The sequence below is a fragment of the Anastrepha ludens genome, chromosome 6, assembly GCF_028408465.1.
Source record: "Anastrepha ludens isolate Willacy chromosome 6, idAnaLude1.1, whole genome shotgun sequence".
Lineage (NCBI taxonomy): Eukaryota > Metazoa > Arthropoda > Insecta > Diptera > Tephritidae > Anastrepha > Anastrepha ludens.
In genome coordinates this window covers 57,038,682-57,057,350 of record NC_071502.1, presented here as the reverse complement: position 1 = coordinate 57,057,350, position 18,669 = coordinate 57,038,682, and the positions used below count along the sequence as shown (strand labels likewise).

The following is an 18,669-nucleotide window of genomic DNA, read 5'->3' as shown; positions in this document are numbered from 1 at the left end:
TATTGCAATAATAATAAAAACTAAAAAATTAAAAGAAGTTATTTGAAACACAATAATATGAGTTTAAAAGTTTCAGAAAATATTTTTGGTGTTAAAGTGCTAATTTAGTTTTTAAGTATTGTTTTTCTAACAATGAAAGAATTCTGAGAAAGGTAAAAATAAATTAGTGATGAATTTTAATTTTTATTCAAATTAAATTTGCTGTAAATTAAGTCGCAAACACTGAAGGCTAAGCAACGAATGTGAAGTAGGAAAAAAATGTGTTTTTCAAGTGTTTTAATACAGTTTATTGGTGGATTAGTGGAAAAGTGATTTCAATTTCTTAAATTGTTTTTCTTGATGAAAAGCAGATAGTTACACTTATTTTTATTAAACACATATGTATGTATATATATATATATATACAGTCGAACTTCCATATAGTGAATTCGCACGGGACCTGAAAATCACTTCACTATATAGAAACTTCATTATAAAGAAACATTGATTTTTTATGTAATTTTATTTAAAATAATCAGTGAGTTTGGTTTGAGTTACAGTCTTCCATTTTTCATTTTCAATAAAAGCTTCCAAATCATGTAGAGAGTTGAAAACATTAATCGGCACGTCACTCCTCATTTCCACAAAGGTTCTAATTACGCTAATGGATGAAGTAGCTTGTATCAACGTAGGTAATGCCTCCTCAGTTTCTGCCAATTCTTCAACGGTCAAATCGTGTGCATCGTTATCTGAAATAATATTTACATATTAAATTTTTGTTTGACTATAAAAAGATAAATGCTTACCAGGATCAGCTGGAACTCCGCGACTTTCAAAAATGCTGTTGAGAATATCTTCTTCGGGTGGGTTGTCCGAAGTCTGCACACCATTATCAACATTTACGTAGTCATCAAACGATGCTTCGATATTTGCTACTTTTTTAAATGAAGACTGTAAAGCAGCCAAATCCGATATTGAAAGAAGGTCCTCTTCATCCCAATGCTCAAATGGAATCTGCATAGCATCTTTTGAAAATCCAGCCTTTTTAAAACAGTTGGCAATTGTTTCTGGTTTAACATAGACATTCCATACATTGCTAAGATTTCGAACTGTTTGCAGCAAGTCTATAGCCATAACAGAATTTCCCTCATCCACTTGAGTCAATATATTCGTTAAAATTTCTTTTTCTGTAATGTTGTTTCATGTTGTAATTAATGCCTTGGTCCATTGGTTGCAGTAACGAAGTCATGTTGGGAGGAAATTAAGCGAGATGAATGTTTCTCAACTTGTCTCTTACATCTTTAGGGTGGGCAGTGCAGTTATCAACAAAAAACAACAAGGTTTTCTATGTTGGCGTCAGCACTTTCCCCACATAATGTCTTCTGAATAACGCCATGCCGACTTTTGAACTTGTCTAACCAACCTGTACTTGCCTCAAATTCGTGGTGTCCTAGTGCTTCCGCAAAATCTTTGGCCTTTTGCTTCAATAATGGTCCAGATAAAGGGAGATTCTTACCACGTGCAACGAGTAACCATTTCAGCATGCTTCGTCAATATCCTCAAAATGACAAGGTCGAAGTCTTATGCGTTTGGTATTTACTGCCAAATCCTCCGCATTTTTTAAAATCACTTCCTTATTTTTTAAAATATTTGATAAAGTGCTGGGAAGAACTCCGAATTCATTGGCAATATCTTTTTTTTTCTTTCCTTCATTAACTTTGTTAATCATTAATAACTTTTTTTGAAGCAAAATGCTGCTTCGATGCGTCATTTTAACTTCAATCACTGAATAAAACTGTAATAGCTCAGCTCTTTCTGTTTTAATTTTGGGATTCCCCTCATTACAGTTTGTCCACATCTAACTGTAATTTTTTGCAACAGAAAACTTTTGAAAAAATTCACTATATGGAGACAAAAACTTAGGACGCTTGAATTTCCAGCTGTAAAATTTGTTCATTATATAGAAAACTTCACTATATAGAAATTCATTATAAGGAGACAAAAATACACCGAAAGTAGAACGAAAAAGCAGTGTCTTCGAAACCAGTTCATTATAAGGAGAGCTTCATTATATGGAAGTTCACTGTAGAGAAGTTCGACTGTATATATATGTTATATATTTTTTTATACTACTGCTGAGCTTCTTAGCGAGTGACTTACTTTTCACATTGTTTTTATTGTGTTCTACATAATTTTATTCATCTCGCTACTATATAATACGGAAATGCCAAGCGCTTTTTTAAATTGTGTCACATTTTATGAAAATTTCGCAACATGGTGTTTTTTGCTTTACGCTTCTGTTGTACATCATATGTTATAGAAGTTGTTTCTGTTTTACCACATAAGGTACTTTCTATTTTGACTTTATAAAACTCTATTGCAAAGGCTGGTTAAATCGCCACATTCAAAAAAACATCGGTTCTGATTTCTCTTCCCAGCAGCTGCGGTAAAGAATGATAACAATTTTACATAGGAACTGTGTTTTCAAAAATCATTAGACTAAACTTTTCTGTATAGTATACTTTGAAATAAATATAAAATAATAGTAGTTAATTTTTTATGAAATCTCCGTTATGTAATTAATATTCAAAACTTTACTTAAGACGTTTCGGATTGTCCGATTTGGGTGAAATATGTTGTATAATTTGTTGCCATTTTAACAATAGCTTCATATTGCCTCTCTTATAGAAGGCTTGGTCTTTATTGGCGAAAAACTCTAGTAATCGATACTAATCGATTTTCACAATCTCCTCTTGATACCAATTTCTAATCACTCGGGAAGTTTTGCAATTAGAGAAAAAGGTTCATGCAACACAAAACCTCTTCTGTTAGCCAATTCTGGCCGTTCTTAGTACATCTCTAGCTTCAAACAGTCCAGTTGTTGGCAGTAGAGCTCTGAATTTAGTGTTTGGCCATACTGAGTTTATTCATAATAAATGATTCTTTCCAAGTTCCAAAAATAGGCAGTAGAACCTTTCTGGCCGATAGTCCTGGTTTGGCCATCGTTTGAACTGCTTCATCACGCTTTGACCACGATCATTTTCGTACAATATTGTCGTATGTGACCCATTTCTCATCCCCAGTCACCATCTGTTTAATAAATGAGTCGATTTCATTCCGCAGATGGAAATTCGATTCCTTATGTTTTTGGTGTTAAGTGATGTGGCACCCAAACACCGAGCTTCTTTTTGAATGCAGCTTTGCGTAAATGGGTTAAAACTGTTTTATGGTCGATCTTTAGCTCCTGGGCGATGCTAAGACTGCTAACATGCCGGTTAACTTCGATTATTTCTGTGATTTTATCGATATTATCGTCATTTTCTTTAACATCAAAAATGCATAAACGGAATCGACGAAACCAAAATTGCTCGTAATTAGTTGTTACAGTATCGACACCATGAACACCATTCACAATTTCCGCCATTTTCGCCTTTATCAAAGATAAACCGTAAAAAGTACTGATTTTTCGCGTTGTTGATGACTGCCATTGTTAACACCCTGTAACTCAAAACTGAATGGAACGAACAAAAATAGCAAAATATTTTTTTTAGTGTGAAATGTCACCTTGACAAGGAGCATAAACTTTAAATTGTTTGATTGAAATTGAAAATAATGTATTTCTTTATCCCCAAACTAATGTGTATCGCGGTAATAAGAATCAAATCTCCTACCCGGCAAAAGGGGAGGAAGGCTTCATGCTATACAATTTGCCTGTCGCACATGCGTACTGCTTCTATAGCGGCATCTGCGTTGTTATTTAATATACACACATCAATTAACCCAGCCCAAAATAGGTGGGCTCCCCCCTAAAGTTTGCTTAAGCCTCTGTCAGGAAAATGGCAGGCCCTATAGATTTATCAGCAATAGAAATACTATAATATATTCGATATAATAAAGTAATGAAGTATCTCAACACGTGTTTGTGTTAGTTTGGATGATTTTTAAACCTTTTTAAATTTTCTCAAGCGCAGTCTTTAAGCTGTTTATGCCCGACCTATTCGTTTGTGCAATCACTCACTTAGGCCTTTCGTCTACTTCGGAATTCTATTTATACGAGACTATCTCTACATGCCATAAAAAAGCTTCTCATAAAAAACCATCTGCTGTTCGGAGGCGGCATAAAATTGTAGGGCTCTCCATTTGTGGAAAAACATCAAGACGCGCGCCACAAATTGGAGGAGGAGCTCGGCCAAACACCAAATAAAGGGTGAAAGCGCCAATTATATATGTTAGATATATATATCTCGGTATGTAAGTTCATTTCTGTATGGCTTTGGTTTTATAATTACGAAATTATGAATTTTACAGAAGTCATGAAATCGAGAAAAAAGAAATTTCACATGAATCATAAGAAATCAACGCAAAATCAAATTTCAAGAATATCATAATATATTGTCTATAAAATATGGTTTGCTGCTTCCAATGCGCCAGCCTATATGGCTCATTTGAATCCGTCTAAACTTTTTACCTGTTACTCATCACTGGCATTTTTGCTAGTTGCTTGAATTTAAAAATAAAAAGTATTTATTTCAAATTATTGCAAATATATACCTACATGTATGTATATATGTATATACTCTTAAATATTTATATTATTTAGTTCGTTATTATTTATATCATATATTATATAAATTAGCCGCACCGGCATTACTTTTGCTTGTTGTTAATCGTACACCCATGCGTACATGCATACATTCATACATTCGTACAGCCATACATACATATTTATTCGGACTTTGGCCACGCGCCAAAATAATTAACAAAAACGTATGAGAGCAATAAATTTATATTCAAAAAAAAAAAAGACAGTTTTATTAACTGCGTACATACTTACATAGATATTACACGCATATACAGTGGCGAGCATAACTGGGTGCATGATGATTTGTTTTTTGATTTTTACAATGTGTTTCGAGTTAAATTTTATTGTTACTATTTTTTTATATTGTCCATGCTCTAACCAAAGCCATATAGATATGCAAGTCAGACTTTCAAACCCTATACGAAATTTAGAAACACTCAACAAATTTTCATCTAAAATTCAAACTTTTTAATTTAAATTTTTACAAACATTTTTTAAGCCGCTAAAAAATTGCGCTGAGTTTTAATAATTTTATTTTCTGCCGGCGTTTTGAAATTTATTCTTTATCAAATGTGAATTTCTTGTTTAAGGCCGGCTGAAAATAAAACAAAAAAAATTAAATTAAATTTAAAAGGAATCCACTCCAGTTTTTATAAGCTGCCCTTGTTATAGAAAAAATTGCACCAAATGTATTCAAAAGTAACGCTTTTTTTAGCCGCTTATGGCTTGCACTCGCAATTTTTTCTAAAAATTGAGATTAAAAATTTGATTTTTGTTTTAATTTTTCTTAATTTCGTATAAAGTTTGAAAGTTTGATTTACATTCATACATACATATATGATTTTAGTTAAGCCATGAACAATATTAAGAAACGAATTTTAATTTGAAAGGCATTCTGAATCATTCACAATCATTACTCACTCAGTTATGCTCGCCACTGTATGTATGTATGTATATGTATGTAAATAAATTTGATCTAAACAGGCACTTCTTGTTCGAACCGCTCTCCAGGTTTATGTTAACCATATGTATATTAAACGTAAATATTGTATTTTTATTTTATTTTTGCATTTTTAAATGTATGCCAGTGTATAAATCACCGGAACATTAGACGCGTTTTGCGTAAATTTTTTGTTGAATTTATTTCAAAATTTTTTTATTTATATTTTTGCCAACCGTTTGAGACGTATACGCGAAAAAATGGGAAAGATTGCCTATAATAAATAGTATAAATTTGTATTTTGTATGAATACAAATATGAGTTCGCGTGCTCGACATGCCAAGCCAGCAAATAAGCATTTGGGCCTTACTAAATAACTTTATTTCAAATCTAAAAAACGTTCAGAAGCTACAAAAATTCTTTTGGTAACTTAGAACAAATTTTGGAAATGTAATTGAAACTTAGTATGCATGAAGTGGTATAGTAAAACTCTCGACGACTTCTGTATACCTTTTGAATATACGAGGTGTGTTTATTAAATAAAAATACTGACGATGTAAAAAATCAGATAAAATAATAGGGTGCGCGCGCTCCTGTACCTCAAACTTTAAACTCATTTATTTCGAAACGACTTTTTTCGGCCTGGTGTTTAAAACAAAAAAAAACTATTCAACCGAATCGTCTGAAATTTGAATATGCTGTTAACAATATGGCTATGGCTATCGTCGGAACTAAAAGCATAATTTTATTTAAATAATTTCCTATTTTTTACACTAAAAAAGTAGTGAAAAAGAACTGATTTTACGAACTTTTTTGTCAAAAGCGCGCTATTTTATCAATTTTTGATATTTTCAATTTGTTCTAGTTCCGACCATAATTTCACTTTTTCTGATTAGGGGGCGTCCATAAATTACGTGAGGTGTTTTTTTCAATTTTCTGACCCTCCCTCCCCCCCTGGTGAGATGTCGTGAGATTTTATTCAACCCCCTCCCCCATCCCCCAATCTCACGTGAGATTTTTCAAAATGTGGGTTTCTTATGTAAACGCGTTGGATTGTTATTGTAAAAAGAAAAAAAATTTGCTTCGTGCTTTTATTTACGACTAGTTAAGACTAGTAATAAATATTGCTAAGAGTTATAAGTGTAATAAAAATTTAACAATAGAAGACTTAAATCGTAACTACTGCGATTAAAAAAAGAATATCTACTCTAATTCAGTCCATGGAGAATCATGGGCGGTTTCAAGAGAGACTATTGGGACCAACATGTTCATATGATTTTCAGTAAAATCATGTGCTCCTTCAACTTCGTTCTAATCTAGCCACTCTAAGCCGTTGACGCTTGCGCACAGTAACTCATTAGCTCGTCTTGTGATAATCCGTGAGGGTCGCGCTTTGCGGAACATACGCGCTTACTTAGCTGGTGCAATGTGAGCTGCTCTCCTGTGCTCTGCAGCTCGTGTGATAGATGCGAAGTAAATACCGCATGTACTGCAGCATATTTTCTCTAAATCATCACGTATACTTGGGCAATAGAGATCAATAGGCGTGCTGATGAAGGCATTCAGCGGTTGAATCGGTACGCGTATTAGAAATGGAGCAAATGATTTTCAGTCATGTTCTTTAAAGTCCGGAATTGTCAAACGTCAACCTGAGTGATAGGGCGTTCGGCTCATAGTGGCGCGAAAACAACCGACGGGCTACACTGTACCGCAAATTCAGATTAAATTGAGCTATTTGGTATAAAACAAATATGGTGGTTTGACAGTAGTAATGTATAACGTCGAAGTATGAATGAAATTATTTTCTTTCGAACGAATTAGTGAATGATCTTAATCATACTACGATTACGCTTGAGATTAAATCTTAAGCATGTACAATTTTTTTGTTTCAATCAGAAAAAAAATTGCGTGATATTTGCCGAGACCCCCCCTCTCTCCAACGTAAGATTAGATGAGATTTGACTCGACCCCCTCCCCCCCTTAAACATCTCACGTAATTTATGGACGCCCCCTTAAGAATCTTCTTGAATTTTGTGTTTCAGTTGAGAAGAAGTCTCGAAATCACCTACGCCGTCCGGGTTCGATTTTTCGAGCGGCATTATAATAATAAATATTGTTTTTAAAATAAAAAAATTTTTTGCATGCTCAATAGATGTAGTAATAAACACGAAACGTTGAAATCTCGTATTTTTAATGGCAAAAACAAAAAAAAAAATTGTGAAATTCGTGCTCTAGACCACTGGGTCCTCTTAAATTTTGTACCAGGTTTGATTTTATACCAACAGTTTTATATATAGTATACAATAACTTTTGTGGTACTATGAATCACATTTGATACACCCTTTGCTGGAAGAATGTCATATTCAAAAACAACAAAAAACATCAGTTTTAATTTAAAAAAATTAAAAATAAAAATTAAATTAAAATATGTACTGTGGTGTTGCAGTTTTTCATCTGCTGTAAATATATTTCCCATACAAACATTTAATTTTTTAAATCTAAGCATTAAGTCTTTTACTTTTTAAAAGCAATAATTCGAAAAAGTGATGGTCCAGATTTTAACTTACATATTTCCAGGCGTCGTAGCCGAATGGATTGGTGCGCGACTACCATTCGGACGCGCACAGGTTCGAAACCGCGGACACGAAACACCAATTGATAGAAAAGTGTTTACTAATAGCGGTCGCTCCTCGGAAGGCTATGATAAGCCTCTGAGTTTCTTTTTGCCATGAAAAAGCTTCTTATAAAAAACTAAGCAGGTGTAGGTCCCTTTCTGAAAAAACATCAAAATGCAGTCCGCAAATAGGGGGAGGAGCTCGGGTAAATACTGAAAAAATGGGGTAAGCGCCAATTATATTGTGATATATTATATACATATGTATATACAATATCACAAAAAACAGTCAAATTTAAACTTCGTTTTTTTTTACTGAAAAATATCAGTGGAAAAATATTGACTCTTTTGACAAAAAACAACAGCCACGGCCCCTAATTATAAATATTTATTTTTACTTTTTATCTCTAAACTTAAGGTAACACCTTTCGTAGGTTAATGGCTTGAACTTCTTTTCTCCTTTGGAATCGTCACAATATTTACAAGTAGAATTGTTTCCATTCTATCCAATTTCAAATATGATTATTCTCGCATAAATTTCGCCAATTCTAACCAGTCTTACTACAGTAGTCGCTTTCAGCAGGCTAGATTTGCTGATTTCCGATTTTTTTTATTGAAACTGTTTCCGGGTTGTTCCGGTAACGTAGAACCGACTGTCATGGGAGCGAATCGTTCTTGGTCATAATACCTAAACAGAATAGTTTGAAAACAACTTGATTTATGTATAATTTACGTTTCTCAACCCAGTTACTATTCCACAATTAAATGAATTTTTGGTGCTTAAAATTAGATACACCATAATGGGTCTACTTTGACATAAAATCAGAGCACGAAGTGCTTTCGCTGACATGCTATTCATTCGCGTGATTTTAAAGTTGACTTCTTTTTTTGACCTCATTCTACTAATAGTGCAATTACTTTTTAAATCTCCGACCGACATCTTTTTATGAATGTAACCGTTTGTTATGAAAAAAAAACGAAATTACTTTGTTCTACATATTTTTTGTTCATTAAATTTCCTATTAAAAAAAACGTTAACTCATATGTGAAGCAGTGCCGCTAAAAGTGAACATTGAACCATTTTTGTAAACAAACTAAACGAGTACAGGTAAAACGACCCGTTTTGTATGAATAATAAAAGAGGCAACAACTCAAGCCAAGTAAATACATTTACGCCACTGACAGCTGTTTTTGCTAGCTTAGTCTGCTAACTAAAGCGAAATGAGCGCAAAAGCAACTTGGCTAGCGTTCGAATGAAAAATTTGGATTGTCTACTTTTATACTTTATTTACGAATACATACCTAAATGTTGTGTTTTTTACCCAGCTGTTAGCTGTTGGCTAATAATGTAATAACATATTGGTTGGCAAAATGAGCGCGCCTGCACGTGTTACCGAGTTATTTCACTTAAATTTACAGTTTGTCAAGAAGGTGTGTTCACCTTTTCTTTGTGAAAACATTTTTGGTTTATGAAATTATTTTTTAATGGAATTTAATATAAGACCTATTCGAAGCGTTAACAAGTGGCGAATAGATGCAGTAACTGGTATCAATAAACGTTCGTTGGTAGCACTAGAAAGGAGCTGACAAAAATTACATTTGTTTGAAAGCACTTAATTACTATTAATAAGACCGCGTTAATATAGGGAAATATTTGTTGCTTCAACTCGTGCTCTGTCAACAGCTTTTGTGTTTTCGTTCTTCTCAATACTGTTGACTTGAGACTAAAAACTAACAATTGCAAGGAGTGTGAACCCGACGGCGACCATCAAAAAAGAATTCGCAATCTCCCTGTATGAACGCGGTCTAATGAAATTGTCTTAAAAAAGAGTTGTTAGCAATGAAAATGAGTAATACCAGTTTTATGAAGTATAACCATTCTCGCTAGCGGCCAATCTTACTCGATGTTGCTTTGTTGTTGCTTTCATATGCAAATTTTTCGTCAAGTGAGCAGAGCCCAGATATAGCGAGCATAAAAGTAGCGAATTGAAGCCGTCTATAATCTATTATGTATGTTACCTAAAATAATACAGAGTTCCTGATCTGACATCTGGAATTTAAATTCTTTCGCCTATAAATTAAATACGTGTTAAAATTTTTCAATTAATTGGCTTTTTTTATTCGAAAGAATACACCTTTCTATTAGGCCAATGGCAACTTCGACTCGATATGTTTCAACTCGTGCATCATCTCTGAACGGTTGGCGCAATATTTATACTTAACAGCAGCTCATAAAAACAAATAGTCCGAGACCCGTTTTCTCGATTGCCTGTTAAGGTGAACATGATAAATAGGCATTTAAATTTGCTGACATGATAAATTCGATTTCATTTCCTCAACAACAGGTTAAATACTTATTTAACACTAGAAAAGACGGGGCTGCGCTGAAGAAAAGTGTAAAAGAACTGTTAACATCAGATGTTTGAAAATAAACAAATGGTAAATATTGTGGTTTGTAAGACAACGGTTTGAACAATAACATTGAGACCATAAATGGATCCACAATAAAAGAAAAAAAAATCAAAAACTTCACTGCAGAAAAAGCAGTGAATCCTTTAGATTTGGTGGAGTAACATAAAGAGGTGATTGAGAGTAATATTTCCTCATACTAAGCTTTTCCTGAAGCGCATAAGTATAAAAATCATGTAAATTTTCCATCAATGAAAATAATTTAAACTAGCCAATCAGCTTTTTTATGTTTGCAAACAAAATAGATGGCTTTGTCGAAACGACAAACGTTAACCAATGAATATATTGTTTAATCTGTCGACCGCTTATAGTACGTATGCACATAGCAGACAGTTCAGCAAACGAAAATTTGTTTAAAAAGAAAACACATTTTAATGTAAAGTCGAGAAAACGTCCTTAATACAGGTTTTTTTCATCCATAACTTTGTTTTTCGAGACAAAAAAAAAACGAATTATAAAATTATTCAAATTTTTATTGTATTAGGAAGAGTATGGCTTGGAAATTATAAACGGAAAATCACATCGTAGAAATTTCCATATCGACCACCGTTTTATCAAAATTTTCAATCTGTTTTTGGCAAATTCATTCTACAATCGATTCGATTAGTTATTTATAGACTATATCTTTAGCATATCTTTACAAAAAATAGTTCAGTAGTGTTAAATCGCATGATTGGGGCTGTCAATTAACAGTGCATCATCATCATCATTCCTTCGTCTCTGTTGCAGAGCATAGGGCCAAAGTAAAATGTTTCCATTTTGTGCGATTCCCGGATATATTTTTCACTTGCTATCAGGTCATTGTTTTGTCCCCGGCTTTGTATTCCTCTTCGATGCAGCGTCGCCAAGAGCCCCTAGGTCTGCCTCTTTTGCGCTGTTCTTGGGCGTTCCAGTCCAGCGGTTGTCTGCTAATTTTAGTGCCACCTTTCCGTAGGGTATGACCAAGCCATCTCCATTTACGTTCTCTTATTTATTATTATTCTTTTGTTGAAATTTTGTTTGCCATAAATTCATTGTTTCAGTGGCTGCGTGAGATGTACAACGGCCCTGTTGAAATCACGTGTCAGTGATATCCATGTCATCAATAAGAGACCGAAATTCAGTAATTAAAATTTCTCGTTAGCGTAATCTATTGCCCATAACAGCATTTTCGACAAATAAAATTCTCCAATCTCGCCTCCAGACCGCCCTAAACAGTGAACGATCCGGTCGACGTGGCTTTGGCGCATTATGCACCGAACCAGTCGATTCAAATTCATTGACCAAATTCTTAGTAACGGCCCCAGAAAGACGATTATGTGGTCACGAACTTTTCGAAATGTAACTTTAACGGATTCACCATTTTCATGAAGGATTTTTATTATTTTAATACGATTTTCGAGCGAAATTTAATTGATTGTAACAAATACCAAAGCTTCTACTGTATGCATGTAGAAAAATCAAATGCCAAAACTGTCATGATTTTAGAAATAATTGAATTATAAAGTTCCTTTTGAAAAACTTTGTTGATTCACATCGCAGCTTCTAAGCGGCCAATAGACAACACCGTCTCGGCTGATTATTCGATTTTTCATATTCGATTTTCATATTTGCACACTTCATTAAAGCGACCTATTTTATAAATGTCTAATCACAAATTAAATTTCCAATACATTACGCATGGTATTGTAGCCGTTAAAGTAAAAAAAAAAAAATCGATAGTTCGATTTCCCAACTCTTAAGGACCATCCTGTATTAAATATAGCGAGTCAAATTTTCAAAATTTTCAAAAACAAAAACAACATAAATTTTAAAATTTTTTATAATACACTTTTGTCAGATTTTCTTTCTCTACTGCAAAAACCTTTATATAATATTTTAGACCCAACAAAATTCGCTGTTTTAAAACAGCCTTCCTCACGATATTTAATCTTTTTACTAGTCACGAAATTCCATAAGTAACTACGTTAAATAAAATATATTAATTTTAACAAATCAAAAACTTATTTGTGCAGCGAGCTAAAAAAAAAACACTATTTCATTATTAAAACTGCGCCACGATGATACCAAAATTTCTAACATAAATGTTTATGTCAAATTATTTGCTCATTGGTAGTCAGGAGAGTGTATGTTTATTTGGTTCCATACAGATCCATCCATCCTCCCTTGGGAGCATCAGCAGCCAATTCATTCAACGATTTATTACCTACATATTTTGCTTTGTCATTACGCTATTGTTTTTATTTTTTACTATTTTTTGTCTTTTTTTTGGCGCAGAAATTATTCAAGCTCGTGTAGCTCATTTATAGAATACAGAAAATGAGACTACAGAAGGTATCTGGCACAGCTGCTTCATACTCGTACAAATATTACCTACTTTCGATTCTTTGCTCGTTTCAAGCCAACTCCACTAGCTTAACGAAAAATGTAATAAAGTAATAAGTAATTAAAAAGCAATAATAAATTAAGCGAGCTGTTGAAGAATTTGTTTATTAGTCTATTATGTAAATTTTTAGGATTTTATTGATTTTATGGATACCGTAGAGTTCCGAAATTTAATAAAGTGTAGAGTTTGTTGTATTAAAAATATATTAGCGCTTTATTTTTTGAAATTATATTACTGTTTGTTTTGATTAAAGCGTGATCTTAAAAAAAATTAAACCTAGAGCTCCATACGAGTCCTTTCAGACGTTGCCGCGTAGAAGGTGTGCCCCAACGTTAAATTTGTGCAACTATGTGAAAACACCTCAACAGGCGAAATCGGAAGCGCCCAGAATGTCTGAAAGTTCTCAAATTGTATACTTTTTACAGGTGTTTTAGGCGTTGGTGACAAACGGACGTTTCGACAGTAGTTCTGGTTCGAGTGAATACGACAACGGTGTAATCGATAAATTTTCCTACACTGCTAATAAGCTTTGCATACAATTAGACAATCAAATTAACATAAAGTCCTCTGCTCCATGGGAGGTAACGGACACGATGATGATGAAATGAACCAAAACTTTTGTTATTGAGCTAATATTTACTTGAAGAAGGTCTACAATGCAATAAATAAATTAAAATTGCTTGAATAGGAAGTTTTATACACATCGAATTCTTTATTCTTTTAGTCGATAAATTACAATACTTTTTTGGAAATTCTACACTTTTCCATTTAAGTCTTAGTCGCTTCAGTATTTTACTTCACATTTAAGTGTTAACAATGGAAAGAAGATTAATATTATTATTAAATATAAATGAAAAATGGCAGATGATAGATATTTATAACAATAAAAAAATAAATTGCTGTAACGCAAACAAATTTTCGCTGCACAACGTAAATATTACGATGAAATTTCACGCCTGAAAATTATCGTATGCAGTTGCCTCCTTAAAGCCACAATGTCCGAAAGGACTTGTGTGGAGTTCCAACTCGAGAATGTTATATAATGATTTCACCATAGCATACTTTTGAGTTTGCTGCCTCCAATGTGTTTAAGCGCAAACAGCAGTCGAATCACTTGTCAAATCCCTTACAAATATCATGTTTCAAATTCATTCAAAACCCAACTTTCACAGCGTATTTGTGTTGGGTTTGCATGTACTTTAATATGAGTTCTTAAATCGTTTACGTGATTTTTCCTTTTTTGTTATTGCATTCTTACTGAAACATGACAACAATGCTTTGCAGCTTGTCAACATCGAGACAATATGATTGGTTGCCGGCGTCTAAAGTTCAGATACACTTACACATTCATAGATATACCTACGTAAACAAATGAATTACTGTTTAAACACAAATTCCATCAAACTCGGATTGGAGACAGTTGCTAATTCTCTCAAAGCCAAAGCCTGCGAACCCATCGCTTTTAAGCATTTAATAATGTTTGTTCTTATTGTAAAACACTGTATATGTATTGGTAGATATTTTAAAAATTTTCAAAACATACATTCCGGCAGGAGGCTTTCAAAGCAAAGGAATTACATAAAATTTTGAGCGATTTGTGGTGAGGGGTAGGATGGATGCTCGTCTTTTACGTTTGTTAAGATGCGACTTCATATTCAAATCAGTGCGAAAAACGTCAAATAAAGATTATCTTATTTATGGTAAAGTCTATATATGCGTCTATAACTGGCTGTTTAAAATATAACTGAGGATATAAACACCACGATTTGCGAAGTTAACAAAATTCGTGCAACAATCTTGGAAACTGTGAATTGTTACAAAAGCGCTCAAAATGTTGGTCGATTACCAGTAACAGTATCGCCCTTAGACAAAATATTAATTATCAAATATTGCCTTGATCAAAACTTCTGACATATCTTACGACTTTGTCTTAGCCCGGTTGCTTGCGAAGTGCTAGTTAAAGCCAAATGATGTGGTTGCCTATAATTTTTGGCTGATACTTTTTCGCACTCTAAAAACACAATTCCCAGCCATATTCAAACTCAGCTGTTTTATGAAAAAGGTGTTGCATACACTTAATGCCCAGCAAATGTTGCAAATAAAGTTTTTCTCAAGCAGGGGGATTTTTGCGATGGAAATTTGACTAATAGCATAAAAACCCGATTTTAATCGCCTAGTCCCGTGATTTTCGGGACTTCCCTAGTACAAACTGAAATAAAAACTTGATTACTCACCAATTTTTTTACATTTTCCGTATTTTTTTTATTTTTTATATTTTTTTGTGCATCGAGTTTGCCTTACTGGCACTTCTTGAAGTGGTTGGTATAAATTAGTGATAACACTAGAAATCCCATTTTTTTCAATTATGTTTTCCTCGCATTTTTGCTGTCAAAGTTGCGATGATCTGTTCTGAATATTTTTTTATCATAACCCTTTTTTCTTTTATCTTGTTTCCTTTTGCCCCATTAACTGTACTTAAATGCCAGCGGTTTGCTGGTGAAAAGATGTAATTTGGAAGTGGTTACTCGATTTGGCCTCTTCTACACCTTAACAACTTGTGTAGAGAGAACTTCTACACTATCGTTGGAAAATTGATGCAATAGCACACTGCGCATGACTTCTGTAGGAACTCATAGGAGAGAGAGTAATAATGATGATTTTGAGTGCACAACTACACTTCTGTTTTTTTCTTCATACAATTTAATAACTTATTTTAAAAATGCCTTTACATTCGAGTATATGCTTCGTTGTCCACTAGTTTTCCGCACCAGAATTGAATTTAGGAGGCCCCAATTAAGTAAGATTAACATCATAACCTTTGCTCAAACAAAAATTCAAAGTTCGAGCACAGTGTGATATTTATTTGATAGAAATACAATTAAAAATAATTGCAACATATTTTAATAATTATTATAGTAATAATAGACGGGCGCACATACATGTGTTCATGCCCGAAAGGCAGAGGGTTTTTATGAAAACATTTTTCATGGCAAAAATATGTGAGTCATGCATAGATACGTTTGGCCCTACGAATATATTCTGTCTTAAATGTACATTCGTACTTTACTTGGCTAACCAATTTTCTATGATTGACCTTAACGACCTTGACATCTTTTCGTAAATATAATTACTTTTATTTTTAAATTTACAGAGAACTAGTTCCTGATTTTGCTATGCCATGACCGCAGTTTGCAGCTAGGGTTATATCCTATCATTCATAAGCAAAAGTTTTGTATTTGGTCGTAAAAACACTAACCTTAAGAATTTTCTCTATATCCAGTCTTTAAGAGTTTGCAATCACACTTGTTTTGGGACATTTGTTATAGCTGTGGTATGTTCAACTATTTTACTTTGTAACTCGGTTCTATGTTACTTTGATTTAGCAGAACTCTCTTAATAGTTTTCCATACCAATTCTGATCATCAAATCAATTCTGATTTATGAACATGAAATAATTTTTTCTCGCTGACATTATGGTATCATACCCAAATACTTACTTCCTGGTCTATACATACATATGCACAAATGCACATATGCACATACATGCATGTAAATGGTTATTAATAAATCATCTTTTCATTATATTCTTCTTAAGCAATTAAGAACTGATGTAATTTGCATTTTTATAATACAAACAAATCGAGTAAAGCCAACAAAAGCAATTTCAAACATCAGTGATTCATCAGAAATTCCCGATAATACTTGGCTCTTAATTTCAAGCCAATTATAGTACTTCTATGTACTTAAATGCCAACTAACCAGTTCGGTGGACCAACCATTCAAGCAATATGACATGACAGATTCTTTCCTGTCACGGGATACTCGTACATACATACCTATTATATTGTTGGATACAAATGTCAATAAAAACAAAATCCTAACAAAATTGCAAACCATTGCACTTGGCTCTCAAGCAATGCGCTCTCACCTGAGTTACGGCGAATCGGCTGGCGAATGGGTTAGAGAAAGAACATCGACCGTCGGCCATCGGTTAATGCACTGAAAATCTCTGAAAAATGCAGTGTTGAGTGTGTGAAGAAGCATTGCAGTAGTGCAAATGTTGTGGCCGCGTGTTTGTAATCTCGACAACGCCGACAAGTGCAAAATTTAAAAAATATTTTTTGCGCATATTTATAAAAGAAAAAATATACATTCTTACATATATGGTGGGCACGCATATATGTATGTATGTGTGTTAAAATAAATTATTATTTATAAATAAACTTGTAATAGATTTTTTTTATTGTGAGTTTTGTAAGTCAGAAATGAAAATGAAAAAGTCAATATAACTGCTTAGCCGCTGACCGGTTTCGCCGGCTACATGTTCATAACACGCTTACAAATATTATACATATATGCACATATACTCGTATTAATAGTTTATATGTAATTTGCGGTTTTTTGGTTTTGTTTTTATTTTCTGCTCTGTGTGCATGCGCGTATCGCGTGCTTTCTCGTGGTTTATTTGCTAGCTCATCGTTTGGGTGCGAGACGCGATTTCGCTGTATTTTTTCCTCTAGTTTTTGTTATTGTAAATTCATATTTTCTAATATATGCACATACTCTATGCCTCAAAGCTGTAATCTCACTAATGGCGATTATTATTCTGAGAGGGAAAACAAGAACGTGAAAAAAACTTATGACGTTTCAGCAAAAAAAAAAAAAAAAAAAACAAAGGAAAAACATAAAATAGTATAAGGCGAGATTTAAAAAACTTGTATTTTAATTTATTAAATAAGTTTTTAAGTTGTATTCTTCTTATTGAAATTTTGTATAGAAGATTTTCGCATTGCTATGAGTATTTTATATGGCATATTTTAAGGCGGCCGACGTAGGTGTGGATAGTAGTAGGTGTTGGAAAAAGTATATTCTAAAAGAGGCCAGTTATCAATTCATTTATATTCAGGGCGAATGTGACAAATTTTTGCAACCAAGCGTTTTAGTACGCCTAGTATGTTCCGATGCGTACTGAGCACTTTTTGTACTCGAGTCCAGATTGGTATCGAGTATATGGTTAAATTATTTATTTGTTTTTAGTATATATATGAATCAAGCTGTAGCGGTGTGTCAATACTTGCACATTGGAGCTGGAGAAACGATTCGACCAAGTGGAGTTCCATAGTATCATTGCTATAGGTACTACAATGACCCTAGGCACAAAAGTATTCACCTCAGGGACTCCGTTGCTTGTTCAAAAAATTATAGAGTTTGCAAAAGTTTAGAGAGCATGTTAAGGCTGAATCAGTAGTGAATTGGCTGAGTACATAACGATAAGATATCGATTTTTTAACCACGATCGAGGTCTCTTGCTTAGACAAAAAGAGCCAAAAAGAATATTAAAGAATTTTCTAAATATATAGCGGCACCAATTTCCGCCTTAAAGAGTAATCCGTCAGAAGAATGGAAAAGTCTTAAAGGCACAATTTTGTTGTCGAGATATCTTTAAAACCCCACTTATGTTTTGATTTGGCTCAAATTCGAAACATATATCGGAGCTCCTCCTTTTTTTTGTGGTGTGTGTCTTGAAGTTTTTCCACAAATGGAGGTGTCTACAGTATTATGCCACCTTCGAATGGCAGATGGTTGTTTATGAGGAGCTTTGCTATTGCTCGACGGTTTGCTATTGGCCTTTCCTATCATTTGGTGTTTCATACACGCAATGGCTTTCGAACCCGGGCTCTACCAAGTGCTAATCACTCACCAACCCGCCGTACGAGGAA

General features: G+C 33.6%; 1 protein-coding gene across 7 annotated transcripts in view; it reads left to right on the top strand.

Moving 5' to 3' along the window:
* Window positions 1-18,669, top strand: part of LOC128866718 (ubiquitin-conjugating enzyme E2 W) — an 83,543-nt gene that overhangs the window by 16,521 nt on the left and 48,353 nt on the right. For 2 of the 7 annotated variants that reach the window (XM_054107659.1, XM_054107654.1), the window contains exon 1: window positions 16,958-17,115. The exons of 1 other annotated variant lie outside the window; for it this stretch is intronic. In XM_054107659.1, the coding sequence (XP_053963634.1) occupies window positions 17,113-17,115 (3 nt within the window). In that variant the 5' untranslated portion in view covers window positions 16,958-17,112. Of the gene's footprint in view, window positions 1-44; window positions 153-16,957; window positions 17,136-18,669 lie in introns of those variants that run through there. 4 more of the 7 variants (XM_054107658.1, XM_054107655.1, XM_054107656.1 and 1 more) reach the window with 3 other exon arrangements.